At 41.7% G+C, this 14,445-nt stretch overlaps 1 protein-coding gene across 10 annotated transcripts in view; it reads right to left on the reverse strand.

The window, feature by feature from the left end:
• ryr1b (ryanodine receptor 1b (skeletal)) overlaps nucleotides 1–14,445 on the reverse strand; it is a 121,551-nt gene that overhangs the window by 36,267 nt on the left and 70,839 nt on the right. For 9 of the 10 annotated variants that reach the window (XM_086036382.1, XM_086036375.1, XM_086036380.1 and 6 more), the window contains 10 exons: nucleotides 14,009–14,139; nucleotides 12,815–13,135; nucleotides 10,243–10,483; nucleotides 10,044–10,131; nucleotides 9,775–9,867; nucleotides 2,147–2,317; nucleotides 1,991–2,050; nucleotides 1,547–1,681; nucleotides 1,258–1,370; nucleotides 231–327 (listed from right to left, as the gene is read on the reverse strand). In XM_086036382.1, coding sequence (XP_085892508.1) covers nucleotides 231–327; nucleotides 1,258–1,370; nucleotides 1,547–1,681; nucleotides 1,991–2,050; nucleotides 2,147–2,317; nucleotides 9,775–9,867; nucleotides 10,044–10,131; nucleotides 10,243–10,483; nucleotides 12,815–13,135; nucleotides 14,009–14,139 — 1,450 coding nt within the window. Of the gene's footprint in view, nucleotides 1–230; nucleotides 328–1,257; nucleotides 1,371–1,546; nucleotides 1,682–1,990; nucleotides 2,051–2,146; nucleotides 2,318–7,994; nucleotides 8,010–9,774; nucleotides 9,868–10,043; nucleotides 10,132–10,242; nucleotides 10,484–12,814; nucleotides 13,136–14,008; nucleotides 14,140–14,445 lie in introns of all 10 variants that reach the window. The other variant, XM_086036381.1, reaches the window with a different exon arrangement.

Raw genomic sequence — 14,445 nt, forward strand, 5'->3', positions numbered from 1 at the left:
ACATTAAGAATATCCTCATAATAATTGGCTTAATGAAAGAAGAAAAAAAATATGATTTAAAATATTTTCACGTTTGTGTATTCTGGGTCATTTCAGGACAAGTCATCTAATTTCAGGGCGAAATAAATATTGAAGGTGTTTTTAGTGCTGTCAGATATCAAAACAGAATGTAAGGATGAATGAAGTGGAAATTGTAAAAGGATGAAGATTCCAAGAGGATTATGACGCACCGATAAGTCGTCAATCATCTTGTCCTCAAACGAGTAGCCCTCCGTCTCCAACCAGTTGCGCTTGTAGGCATCCAGAAACATGTTGGTGGCTCTGTGCCTGTGGGAGGAGGTGTTGCTAGCATCATATCATCATTCATTCATGTCATCATGCATTTCTGCGTATTAGGCCAATGGTTCTCAAGCCTTTGTCAAAGGGACCCTTTGATAAGGAGAATTCTTTTCCAAGGACCCCACTCAAAAGATTACCGGCAATCAAACATATTGTAACTATCATGTGTACTGCGGAAGTTTTTTTTTTTTTTTTTTCTATTCCAAGAAAAAAGTCATACTGTTACAAAATCAGAACAAATTCAGAGAAAAATAGTTGTGAGAGCAAAGTATTTGTTTCAAGAAAAAAAAAGTTGACAAGAATAAAGACGGATTTTGTCTGGATGACGAGAATTATTAAAAGTATTTTGACAAGTGAATTTACAAAATACTGATTTATTCTCTTAACATTACAGCTTTTATTGTGGAAAAGATGCCGTCAAAAACACATGTGTCAAAGTGCAGTCCTCGAGGGCCATCATGCACGTTTTGGATGTTTCCTGATTCCAATGATAAAATCAACAGCAAGCTCTGCAGAAGCCTGATAACGATCCTGATCATTTCAATGAGGTGTGTTGGAAGAGGGAAACATCTAAAACATGCATCATAGCGGCCCTCAAGAATGGAATTTGACACCTTTGATGTCAAAAATAGTACTATATTCTTGAAAAAAATAGACCTTCAATCCTATAACAGGACATCCTTTGCTGTAAAAATAATAATCAAAAAAAACTATTTAACTCAGTGCAGAAAGGACAGATATTTTGTATCATATACTCAAAGCTAAGGTAGGGAGAGGTAATTGGTTTTTATATGTTTGTTTTACAGGGGTGCCAGTCTCCATGTGCAAGTATGCCCTTTTTAAATGAAATGAAATATTTGGTGGACCTCCAAGTGAGTGACCCCAGTTTGAGAACCATTGAATTAGGGAAATCATCACGTGGGAATATTGTAGAGGGGCGTCATCCTGAAACAGGCCACCACGGCCCTCCGGCGCTGTTTGGACAGAAGCTTGTGCCAGACCATCTTCTTGGACTTGAAAGGATGCTCTGTCTACAAGAGAAAAGAATACAAACCCTTTACTGTCATTGTGTTGCGCGGATGCAAGAAGAAGTTTTTTTATTTACAAAATATAAATGTATAACATATACTAAGACTATTGAACTTCTAGTGAAGCACCACAGCCTCCAAGAAACGTTTGCTGCTAGATTTGTATTGTTTGCACTCACCAATTCAATGTGGTACAGGACAGCAGACACCTCTTGGACCCTTTTGACCACTTTTTCGGGGTCTTCGGCATCTTCAGCCTTTCCAGACATCTCCTTGTATAGAGACATCTGCCAACGCATTGCTGGGTCCTCCACCTGCGTTGCGTATTTATAAAGCTTACTAACACAGTGTTTCCCAAGCTTTATTAAAACAAAGTCACATACAGGATTTTACATGAGAAGAACCTCACAGCACACCACCAAACAAAAAAGATCACAAAACGCATACACTCTGAAAACTAGCCGCCCTGAGATGTCTTAAAAAATGGGTGGATTAACTCTTATTCCATAAACGCAATATTTATCAGAAAGCCTTGTTCCAACGGTGGGCCTGCATAGAACATATTGAAAGAAAAAAAAATGTTTCCAGTGAATGAGGTTGTGTATAAACAATAACTGACTTACTTTGCCTTGGAGATGAAGATTGTTGTGTAAAAATTCCCTCACTTCTTCATCAGTGTCTTTCTGCAAGAGAGAGGAACATTTGATTTCATTTTGTCACCAGCGAATTGATAATGGAGCATCCAGAGATTCATTGTGGCTTCCATGTGTCAACAGTACCAGCGAGTATCTGATCTTGGCCAGGTTGATGAGCTCCTGGTCCGCGGGTGAGCACATGTTGAGGCCGATGGGAAGCATCTTCTTCAGCGCCGCCACAATGAGCGAGGTCTGTACCGAGTAGCGATCCCCCCGCCGCTTCTTCTTGGTACGTTCCTGTTCGGAGCCTCCGGACTAGAATCGGCAAAAGGAAACGTTCACGCCGAGCCGTCCCTGTTTGTTTACCGTAGACGCGTTTCAGTCATGTGTATTCACTTCCCTCAATTCAACTTCAAGATGCGCTACCTGTAATTTCAAACGAAATCAATAATGAAAGGTAAAGTAAGATCTATTATGTTTTCGTGATCAATCTTAATATGAACATTTTAGTTCAGCATCTGAGCAATCCGACCACTGCGATTAAAGTGACCTAAAGCTGCACACATATTTATTGTACAAAGTTCAAACACCCCTGTTCAAATTATTGAGGGATTATGAACGATTCTGAACGGCAGTCAAATTGTTACTACAAAACCTTCAGGCTTATGCTAAAAAGTAAACAAAATTTCAGGAAAAGCCTGCTAAAAATCTGAAGTTTATTTGACTTTAATCAGAGATATTTCAAATGTCAGCAGCTTGTGTTGACTTCCAATTATCCTAAACACAGCCACATTACCAGTTATCAGGGTGAGCAAATGTTTACAACCACATTATCTGAATTATTTTTACTCCCTGTATTGAAAACATTTCATGGGTTTTTTCAACTGAATTTAAAAGGCTGAATAATGACAGTAATGGTGAGAAAGGTAATGAAATTATTTGCGCTGGTCTCATTTTTTTAGACCTGGCAACAAAAAAAGGGAGGGGGGGTGTTAAAACTGTCACCTGGATTTTTGTGAGAAAAAAAAACAAGGCCAAACTTCCAAGCCCTACTACTGTGATCTTTATTAATAAAACCTTTTTCCATCCATCATCTAATCCGCTTCTCCTCACAAGGGTCGCGGAGAGTGCTGGAGCCTATCCCAGCAGTCTTCGGGCAGTAGGCGGGGGACACCCTGAATTGGTTGCCAGCCAATCGCAGGGCACACACAGACAAACAAACATCCGCACTCACACTCACACCTAGGGGCAATTTAGACAGTCCAATCAACTTACCATGCATGTTTTTTGGAATGTGGGAGGAAACCGGAGTACCCGTAGAAAACCCACGCAGGCACGGGGAGAACATGCAAGCTCCACACAGGGAGGCCGGAGCCGGGATCGAACCCACGACCTCTGAACTGTGAGGCGGACGTGCTAACAAGTCGACCACCGTGCCGCCTAAAACCTCTTTATTCATCTGTATTCATCTTTATTAATCTCACTTGACCTTTCATTATTGGTTTGTCTAATATGCACCCTGAAAGTAGTCTGACATCACATGAAAAGGGTCTACTGTTTAAGTCTGAAAGTTCACCCAAAAAGTGCCAAGGGTTGAAAATGGAACAAGAAACGTTTGCAATGTGATGGCCAGATTCACATCATGCACAGTGGCATAGCATGCGCACACAATGACTCGACAACAAACAGAAAAAATTGATCCTCAGAGCAACAAGTACTCTTTCTTGTCCACGTAACCTTCTGATGAGCTCACTTGAAGCTGCATTAAACACAATGTAGCCTCACTGTTAGTCTCACACACACAATAACATACACACACACACACACAGAAACTCGCGTATAGAGTGTATCTGGAAACTATTGACAACGCTTCACTTTGTTCATATTTTACTCCGAAACCTGTATTTTACAGGATAAGAATTGTATTCAAGGATCACACAAAGCAATTAGAACAGTCTTTGATTTGAAATATACTTACTTTTTTCCCATATTATTTCCAAGATTTTACTCAAGTAAATATCTGCTACAAGCTTCGTAGGTAATTGAAGTTGAAAAATATGATTCATCGTGATAAATTATGGAAATATTAATTAGTTAAACATTTTTAATCGCTCGACAGCACTAACATATATATGTATATATATATATATATATATATATAACATATATATGTATATATATATATATATATATGTTATATATATTATAATTAGATTAAATGAAATTACTAGTTACAAACCTTAAAATCGTTAAAATACTATGTGATTGTCACCGGCGACAGGAGCCATAGCGACACCTCAACCTCTCCATTATATTTAGACTCATAGAAAGGTACTCATAGAAAACATCTTTGGTCAGATATATATATATATATATAGAGAGAGAGAGAGAGAGAGAGAGAGAGAGAGAGAGAGAGAGAGAGAGAGAGAGAGAGAGAGAGAGAGAGAGAGAGAGAGAGAGAGAGAGAGAGAGAGAGAGAGAGATACTGTGGACATAGATCTATAGCCTCTCTATATCACTGATGTTCACCTGTTGCAACTGGGTCTAGAACATAACCCCTGTGATAAATGGGGATTCACTGTATTCCATTTTGTGATAACACTAACAATTACGGAAAAAGTGAAGCACGGCAAATACTTTCCGGATCCACTGCACACACAAGGTTCTGGCTTTGGCTCCTGGATCACGGAGCTTGTGTCACACTCTCCCGTCCTGAGGCTTATGGCTCTCATTACTGTCTGATGTCTGGCCTCGCCATCAGGCAACGGACGACCACCACAGTAACGCTCATGTTGCCAAGGACCAGGGGCGGACTCATGGCTGGGCCTGGGTGTGCACAGGCCCACCCAGATTGACAGACTTCCAACCAGTGATATTCATGAAAAAATGTATACTATTTTATAATTCTTATCATTATAATTTTTATTAAATTATTTTTGAATTAGTGTTTCATTGTGTTTTTAATTTTATTGAATATTAAGAATGGCATAATTGCGGTTGCCTAAAGCCGACGCCAGACTACACGAATATAGCCTGATTTTGGGCCGACAGACGTGTCACAGACAAACGTAGGTGCTCGTAGCCGATTTTGAGTTGTCTTGAAGCATCGTAGCCCATTTAGTGTGACATACTCAACGATTGCTGTTTGGCATCTGGGACGCTTCACGACCACCACCAGGAAATTTTGTATGAATTTTTGTTCGTCTTGCCACCTATGTCGTCCTTCGATTGGTTCTTCGGCATTGACCAATGGGAAGACAATGCCGCCCTACTTATGACGAGCGATTGGATGTGGCGCGCACAAACGGTATCCCGGAGCACATTATTTAAAAAGTGACTTGAACAAATGGGGAAATATTGGAAAGTATACGGAGCATTTCAACTCATGCGACGTTTTTTTTGCTAACTGCAAAGCTAGAAGGTGATTAGCAAGCGTGGTGTCACTAAACAAATTAGTTACCTCAAGTACATTTTTGGAGAATAGACAGTCCGTGCTGCCCTCTCCCCACCATTCAGGAATGGGTCCATAGTCTCTTTTTTTTTTTTGTTGCCTTTTCTGAACTTATGAACAACGCACAGGCATTGGCACATAACGCCTCCATCGACATGGCTACACAACTGTGGAGGCGGGCCTCCACAATGGACCTGCGCCGATGGACAGAATCTTGGCGGGAGCATGCGACGATTGGGCGGGGTCTGATCGGTGACGATCTTGTAGTGTGGGGGTCTCACCCGGCCCAATACACAGAACGATACCTTGTAGTTTGACAGCGTGACCGTCATGAACGAAAAAAAGTCGTGTAGTCTGAAAATGCCAAGGAAGATCTGAACTTCATATTGTTCAGTTTGTCATTTTATTTGAATATATGATTTGTCAAAGGATTGTCTCTTTCAATGAGAGAGATATTCAGGCCCACCCTGATTTTTTCCAGGCCCCCCCATTAGCCACGTTCTGGCTCCGCCCCTGCCAAGGACAGGAGCGTTTCGTCTTAAAGCCACCAAGGGACAAACACATGATTAGATAATCAATGGTTGACCGTTTTTAATAGTGTCAATGAATTAGATGTGGAGGGAGGGGGGTCCGGTTAGTAAGTGCAATGGAAGCTACCTGCTGCCGATGCTCGCTTTTAAATCCCCCTGACATCTAGTTTGCGCTGATCCAATGGTGACAACAAAGGAGGAGCATGTGGCTTTTCGGTGCAAATACAACTGTAGTGTCCAAAGTCCACCAATGCTATCACTAACATTCGACTTGGCCCTAACATTCTTTGGAGGGGTGGGGGGTGGGGGTGGGGGTAATCCTGGGAGTTTGGACACCCCTGGAATATACAAAGCTAATATTGTTCATGTTTTTGAGGATGACAACGGAGAAGAGTCCACCGGTGGAATTTGACATAAAAAAGTGAAAAAAATCTAATGTCAGAACAACCAATTGACCCCAACTATCTACAGACAAACGGTTTTATTAATCAAACAAAGGGGGATGATGGCGCTCGGCTGCAGGCGAACACGCTTTAAAATGACGTGAAACTGCTAAGCCGAGCGCCATGACACCCGCTTGGCCACTACAATCTACAACAGCACAGAGATTTCATCAAGCCACTGCAGACCCCCGCTTACTAACACACACATACACACACCCACACACACACACACACACACACACACACACACACTGACTAGAGCTTAACGAGCATGAAAAATAATCAAATTGCATTTTTATCCTCAATATTGCGATTTAATGTGTGATTATTTTTTTCAAGGTCCTCTTACAATGTTTTTTTTTTTTTTAACATTACCAATAATTCATCTAGCATAACTGTTTTGGTCTCATAGGTTAGACTAATATGTCCCTGATTGTAAACTAAAGGGCGAGGGAGTTATCGGTGGGTGTAGACATAAATTGCCAATCAAGACTATGTGCTCTTGTACCAAAAAAAAAAAAATCTATCTATCTATCTATACATACATACATATATACAGTTACATATACAGTGCATATACATATATACGGCACAATGCAAATATTTACTGTTGTAAGGTTGAAATTCAGAGGACTTTGACCATCATAAGATTAGCGAGGTGGCTAAACAATTAATCCATTATACATAATATATAATAATTATATATATTTATATAATTTATAACCAGCAAAGTATGTTCAGAAAAAAAATACGTAATATATATGTAAAATTGTTTACCCTACTAACATTTAATTTCACTTTAATTGAATCATTTTTCATTCACTGAGTTTTACTCAACAAATTAACCAATAAAATATAAAAACTCACTGTCAAACTGTATATATATATATATATATATATATATATATATATATATATATATATATATATATATATATATATATATATATATATATACACTGCATGTGTTCAATTGGGATTAATTTTTTTGCCTAGTAATGTCTAGTTTCATGTATTTACATATCCAACATCACTGTGTTTATTATTACTAAGCCAAGTGCCAAGTACGTAGCGAGAGAGAGAGAGAGCAAGAGAGCGAGAAGGAATTTTTACCTATGCGTTTGAGAACCTCTGCTATATCATACAGATGCGTGTGCGTGTTGTTTTTGTTGTGCGTACTAGTGAGTACTTTTGAACAGTCACTACACATAAATCCTGGGATACGTTTACATGAGCACGTGTTGTTTTTGTTGTGTTTAGGGAAAAAAAAGTATTCAATGAAGAGCTACGTTGCTTTTCACTGAACAGTGACTATATCACGTGTTGTTTTTGTTGTGTTCTGGATAAAAACAAAAGTATGTGTGTGTGCCTATGCATATTTGTGCATGTGTGGGTGGGGGTGGGTGTGTTTGTGCGTGTGTGTGTGTCAGCGAGCGTGTGGTGGGGGGGGGGTCTGCGTGGTAACAAGTGCGGCGGTCCACGGCGCGAAGCTTGACGAGAAGCCTGGCCCAAAACGCAGGAGGTGCCCATGCGGTCAGCCCAGTGCTCGTGCACAAACACAGTCTAACCTCTCCGTCTCCGGCCTAGCGGCCCGCCGTCCAACCCCGACCCAGGATACAAGGAGAGAGCACAGTTAGCGACACGCCACCGTCCGTCCTCCACCACCACAAACTGCCTCTGAACAACGCTCCTGGGAGTTTGCCGTATTAGTGTTGTGAAAGTGAATCGCGTTTCATGAGTTACAGTGCATCCGGATAATATTCACAGTGCTCGACAAACATTTTTTTACGTTACAAACTCATTCCAAAATAAATTAAATCCATTTTCCCTAAAAAAAAACAAAAAAACTTGCCGCAACACATGAATAATGTTTTTTAGGGTTGATGTGAGTTGAAGAGCATTGCTTTTCTGCCATCTTGTGGCATCTATAAGCAATTACAAACCTTTTATGATGTCAGTGAGTCGTGGATTTGCGCTATCCCTCACTAATCACATGCTTATGTACATGTGATTTCTTTTATTTTTAATAAATTTACAAAAGTACAAAAATATACATATATATATATATATATATTGTCATCATGGGGTGTTGTGTGTGTAATTTTGAGAACAAAAAATGATTGATTCCGTTTTGGAAGAAGGTTGTAACAGAACAAAACGTGTAAAAAGCACTGTTATTACTTTCCGGAAGCACTGTACACACAATAAGAACACAAGGTTGTGGCTGGTTCGGCTCCGGGAGCGCAACCATCTTATTATCCACAGAGGAAAAGACACACATGACTGACATGAGAATGTTTTGTATGTGTTGCAGCATGTGCAAATGTTAGTAAGTTGATCAGAGATTAGTTCCTTAATGTGTTACGGCATATGGAGTGACTGTGTCTTTGGCTGGATTTACACTGCATGTGTTCAATTGGGATTCATTTTTTGCCTAGTAATGTCTAGTTTCATGTATTTACATATCCGACATCACTGTGTTTATAATTACTAAGCCAAGTACGCATGTTAACAATAACAAGTGCAGTCATTGATTTAAATTAATGTAATTATTACTTATTATTACTTCACTTTCATTTTCCTTACATAAAAATCTATTACTCTACACACCGCTGATGTATCGCATATACAAATCAAATTTAATAGTACCATGTTACCATTCTATTCAATAGTATTTAATACAATATTCAATACATCTATAATGAACCATATTGACATATTTAATGGTACATTTAATATGCCACATTAACATCAAATTTAATGTTCCTTACATCTCTAATGTTTCTCTTTACACCCTATTCAGTGATCTCAGTGATCTATACACATTTAATGTGCTAGATTTACGTCCTTGTCTATTGCTGTGTTTCTCAAACTTTATATGTAAAATACCACCAAAAAAAAATACATAACACTACAGGTACCACCACCATTGTGACAACAATTAAATGAAATAAACTAATAAGTAAGATTTTCTTTGTTGATTTGATATAAAAAAGTTTTCGTACCACCGGTCTATTGTATGCACTTTAAATTTAACAAACAGTGTTTGCATTACAGTTAATGTTCTTTACATATACAATGCACCATATTTACATCAAATTTTGTGGTCTATGCACCGCTTAACACACTGCCACTAAACCTTTGTGTGTCATTTAGCAGACACGTAATTTATCACCGTATTTCAATTGTGCCACTTCCAAGCAAAAAAAGAAAGAAAAGTAAAGAAATCGGATTTGTGCCACTTGAACCACGTCGTGTAAATCCAGTTTAATGGTGAATAAATGTTTATGTATTTTGGCTCCGGACATCTGTGTGTGAGTGAGTTTGTGTGCATGAGTCCTCTCTCACCTTGCTCATCTTGCTCTTACTATCGGCAGTGAGGAAGGACATGTTGTTGATCTCGTTCATCACCACAAAGTTCTGCTCCTCGCGCTTGAAATTCTGCAAAGATTACCACACACACGCACGTGACAGCAGTGGTGGGAAGAAATAAAGTACAAATTCTTTGCTACTTAATTGGTGGGTTGTTTGATGAACCTACTTGAATACAAAGTGTGAGTAAATGTATATGTTATGGAACTGACAGAAGATGAAGGAAAATGGAGGGCAAGACTCACGTGAGATTTGGACCAGAAAATGAAGACCTCGCCCACCATCCTGAAGAGCTCCTCTGCGTCAGGATCGGGACACGTCAGCCATCTTGCCCTGTGGGCAAACAGACATGACATTCCGGGAATAACACAAACTTTTGCGTCAATCTGGCACCTAATTATTTCCAAACATTATGAATAGTTGTATAGATGTTCCTTCATCTACCTGTTGTTGTCCACATAGCGGATGAGCAGGGGGTAGAGAGCGTAGAGGTCCCGGCACAGCACGGCAAACTCGTCTCGGATGGTTCCGTTCTCGCTGTCCACCTCCGTCTTGCCTTCCATGCGCAGATGGTCCTCTTCGGCCACCACTTTGCCCGAGCGCTTCTTAAGCTTCTCCATCGTGGGGATGAAGTGAGACTTGAGCATCTCCGGCTTGGCCCGGCTCACAATTGGTTGGGCAAACACTGCACACATCGTGGTACCAAAACTTCAGATGATATGCTGTACAAATAAGGAATGAGCATGCTACATTCCAGAGCTGGGCAGTCCGTCCCTGGGCCGGACCGGTCGGACCCTCCGGCCCGGCCGGTTGCCCATTTTTGAGGCGGGGGGGCGGCTGGTGACAAATTTTAAAAAATGGCTGGACTAAGCATGGCCGGAAGTGGATATTACTAATATAACCAACTAATCGGCCCTCATGCGTGTGACGTGCTCGCGAGGCGGTCAAATTTCATCTCAGCCTACTCGATGAAAGGCTTCTTTTTAGGCTTCTTTCTACTCCCGCAACGGCGAGAGCGACAACTGCCGCATTGATTCACATGACCGACGCATTGTGCTGTTGGCGACAGGTCAGCGACACATGCCACGCACACATCAGGAATTGTTGCTGCTCTGATCGGTCCATTATGTCACATGTTGCGATGACATACAGTTTCCCACACGGAGAGGAGGAGAGAGGGGATGCAGCACGCAGCTCGTTGCTGCTGCAAAGCAAACCAGTTTGGCAATGAAATTAACTGCGTAGTCTAATCATCTCGGTCCCTTTATGGTTGTAGCAGGCACGATGCCCATTGTCGCTGCCTTTTTGAAGCGACGCACCCGACTTGTTTCAAAACACGAGTATAGTCAAGCTGCGCGCAGCCCTGACTCAAGGATGACGCTGGCACATCAAGGTGGTGTTCATGCACTTCATCTGGCGTCTTCCCTACTTCCGGAAATATGTCGTGGCAAACCTGCTGTGTATAGTGGTTTGCTGATATGCTTTTATTTTGAAGGCCGTAAAGGAGGGGAAGTGTGCAAAATAAATAAATAACTTGTTGACTGTGCCTTCTGGCCGTCTGTTGGACCCAAATAATGATACAATACGACAAAACCAACCCCGGGGCTCGCAATGCAAGTGAGCACACGCAGTTGGGTAAGTAGTAAAGTACTAGTGGTGCATTTTGAAGCGTGTTTGAAGCGTGTCCACAGCGGGTTTGAATAGTAAATTAGCCAGATAATCCATCCATCCATTATCTGTACCGCTTCTCCTCACAAGGGTCGCGGGGCATGCTGGAGCCTATCCCAGCTGTCTTTGGGCAGTAGGCGGGGGACACCCTGAACTGGTTGCCAGCCAATCGCAGGGCACACAGAGACAAACATCCGCACTCACAATCACACCTAGGGCCAATTTAGAGTATCCAATCAACTTACCATGCATGTTTTTGGACTGTGGGAGGAAACCGGAGTGCCCGGAGAAAACCCACGCAGGCACGGGGAGAACATGCAAACTCCACACAGGGAGGCCGGAGCCGGGATCGAACCCGCGACCTCTGAACTGTGAGGCGGACGTGCTAACCAGTCGACCACCGTGCCGCCTAGCCAGATAATAATCCTTAAAAAGCCTCTGCATCTCTCCTGCGGCGGCGTCAATCATGGACACTTTTTTTTTTTTGTTGGGGGCGGCGGGGTGATAATTTTTATGAATAAGGGCGGGGGGTCGTGGCCGGACCGGCAAAAAAGGGTCAAGTGCCCAGCTCTGCTAAATTCTAAATGCTAAGTACAAATGCAATAAGAAGTGCAAAGATTAATTGACAACTAATCGCTTAGTAAGTTAATCAAACCTTATTTTGATAATTGATCCATCGTTAGAGACCTTGCTTAACTAATTCACTGCCAGACATTTTCTGACCCTCTTTTAACCTAACGTTTGAAAAAAATTGTTTTCAAAAAATATATAAATAAATTCCTGGGATTGAATTGCTGGACTGTGAAAAGACTAGTAAATTCATCAATGGCAGTGAGCATCATTCATTTTGATCAGAATCCTTGTAATTTTAGCCTCTCAACAGTAGGTGCTCCATGAAAGCAGACTGATTATCTTTGTGTTGAATCAAAATAAAACATTTGCAAACATCTGCTTTTATTTTGGAAAACAGCAGTGAACATTATTGCCTTTTTTCTGACACATTCCTGACCAAACCTGTAACTCAATCATAAATAATTTGCCTGTACATTTTCTGCACTGTCAATTTGAAATAACAGCCTGTTTCTTTTAATGAAAGACAGAAATTAAAACTTGTTTTATTATCTGATTAATCATTTAATTAATAAAATAATCATTAAATTAATCAGTTATTAGAATGATTGTTAGTTGCAGCTGTATCACAAATTAAAAACATGGCCCACATCAAAAGGTTAAAAGAAAAAGGTTATTTTTGAACAGAATCGTTTTAAAAGATATCACACGGGTTGCAAGTGAACGTTGGTTTGAAGTTTGTAGACAACAATAAAATAATTGCTAATCTCCCACTGACCTGCCAACCTCTTCATCCAGGACGCCTCGTCGATACCCAGGTTGTTGACCACAATCTTCATGATGCTACCCAGGAGCTGGTTGAGGTGCTCGGAGGTGACCGAGGTGCAGATCTGACCCTCCAGCTCGGGGAAGTTTTCCAGGCCCCTCTCCCACCAGCGCGGGAGGTAATTGCACAACATGGGCAGCGTGATCTCGATCACGTGAGGCATTTCCGTGTAGCGCGCCCCCGACTCGGCCAGGTCGTGGATCTCCTTCATGAGGATATCCAGCTCGGGGATGTCAGGGCACAGCTCCTCCACTTGGCTGGGAAGACCCAGAACTGAAGGAGACAAAAACAGTTTTTTTTTTTTTTGCCAGACCCAATTATTGGAAAGCAAACTTTTTGGGGGGGTTCCACAGAGAGTTCCTTGAGGTGCCAAATTGAACTTTTATTGACCAGTATGAGAGAGTGGGACAGCATGGACATTTTCACTTAGGGGTATACTGTACTCACTTTTGTTGCCAGCAGTTACGACGTTATTGCCTGTGTGTTGAGTTGTTCTGAATGGAAAGTAAATTTATGCACACCGTTTACATGATGGGCGGCACGGTGATCGACTGGTTAGCACGTCCGCCTCACAGTTCAGAGGTCTTGGGTTCGATCCCGGGCCCCGGCCTCCCTGTGTGGAGTTTGCATGTTCTCCCCGTGCCTGCGTGGGTTTTCTCCGGGTACTCCGGTTTCCTCCCACATTCCAAAAACAGGCATGGTAAGTTGATTGGACCCTCTAAAATTGCCCTCTAAAATTGCCCTGCGATTGGCTGGCAACCAATTCACGGTGTCCCCCGCCTACTGCCCGAAGACAGCTGGGATAGGCTCCAGTGCGCCCCACGACCCTTGTGAGGATAAGCGGTATAGATAATGGATGGATGGATGGATGTTTACATGATGTACACTGAATACTTTACACTGTAGAAAAGTGTCATTTATTCAGTGTTGTCTCATGAAAAGATATAATAAAATGTTTTTAAAATGTCAGGGGTGTACTTACTTTTGCAAGTTACTGCATATCTTCTTTTTTTTTTTTTTTAATTATACGAAGCGTTTTACTGTGCAACGGGAATTTAATGTACTTATTTGTACTGGAAAAGCAATCAAATCATTTCACAAGTTCATAATTTGTGAAGGGCGATGATGCGTTCTCATGACACTCACTGGTTCTTTCCCGGGGAGTCTTGGTGGTGTAAACTGAAAATGCATTGAACTCATTCAGCTCCGGCTCAAGGAAGGCGACCGGCATGGCAGCTGCGAGGTGGGCCAAACACTCGCCAAGAGCGGGACGCTGTCTGCACAGGAGGATGAGGAAGAGGATGAGGACGATAGGGAGGACAAATAATAGCTGGAAGAGGGAGCAGAGGGGTGAGAAGGGAAGGAGTATATGAAAGCGGAAGGATGGGAGGAAGAGGAAGAAAAGGAGGACGAAGATAAATAGAAGGGAGGAGATGAGGAGGATGAGGAAGAGGAGGAAAAGGAAGAGGAGGGAAGGGGTAGAGAAGAGGAAAAGGAGGGATAGAGGAGCAGGAGGAATATGGGGGAGAAGAGAAAGAGGATGCTGATAGAGAGCAGTTAGGGGGCGAAGGAGAGGGAGGAGA

Source organism: Filicampus tigris, chromosome 7 (assembly GCF_054856515.1).
Source record: "Filicampus tigris isolate MCC_2025a chromosome 7, RoL_Ftig_1.0, whole genome shotgun sequence".
In the NCBI taxonomy this organism is placed as follows: domain Eukaryota; kingdom Metazoa; phylum Chordata; class Actinopteri; order Syngnathiformes; family Syngnathidae; genus Filicampus; species Filicampus tigris.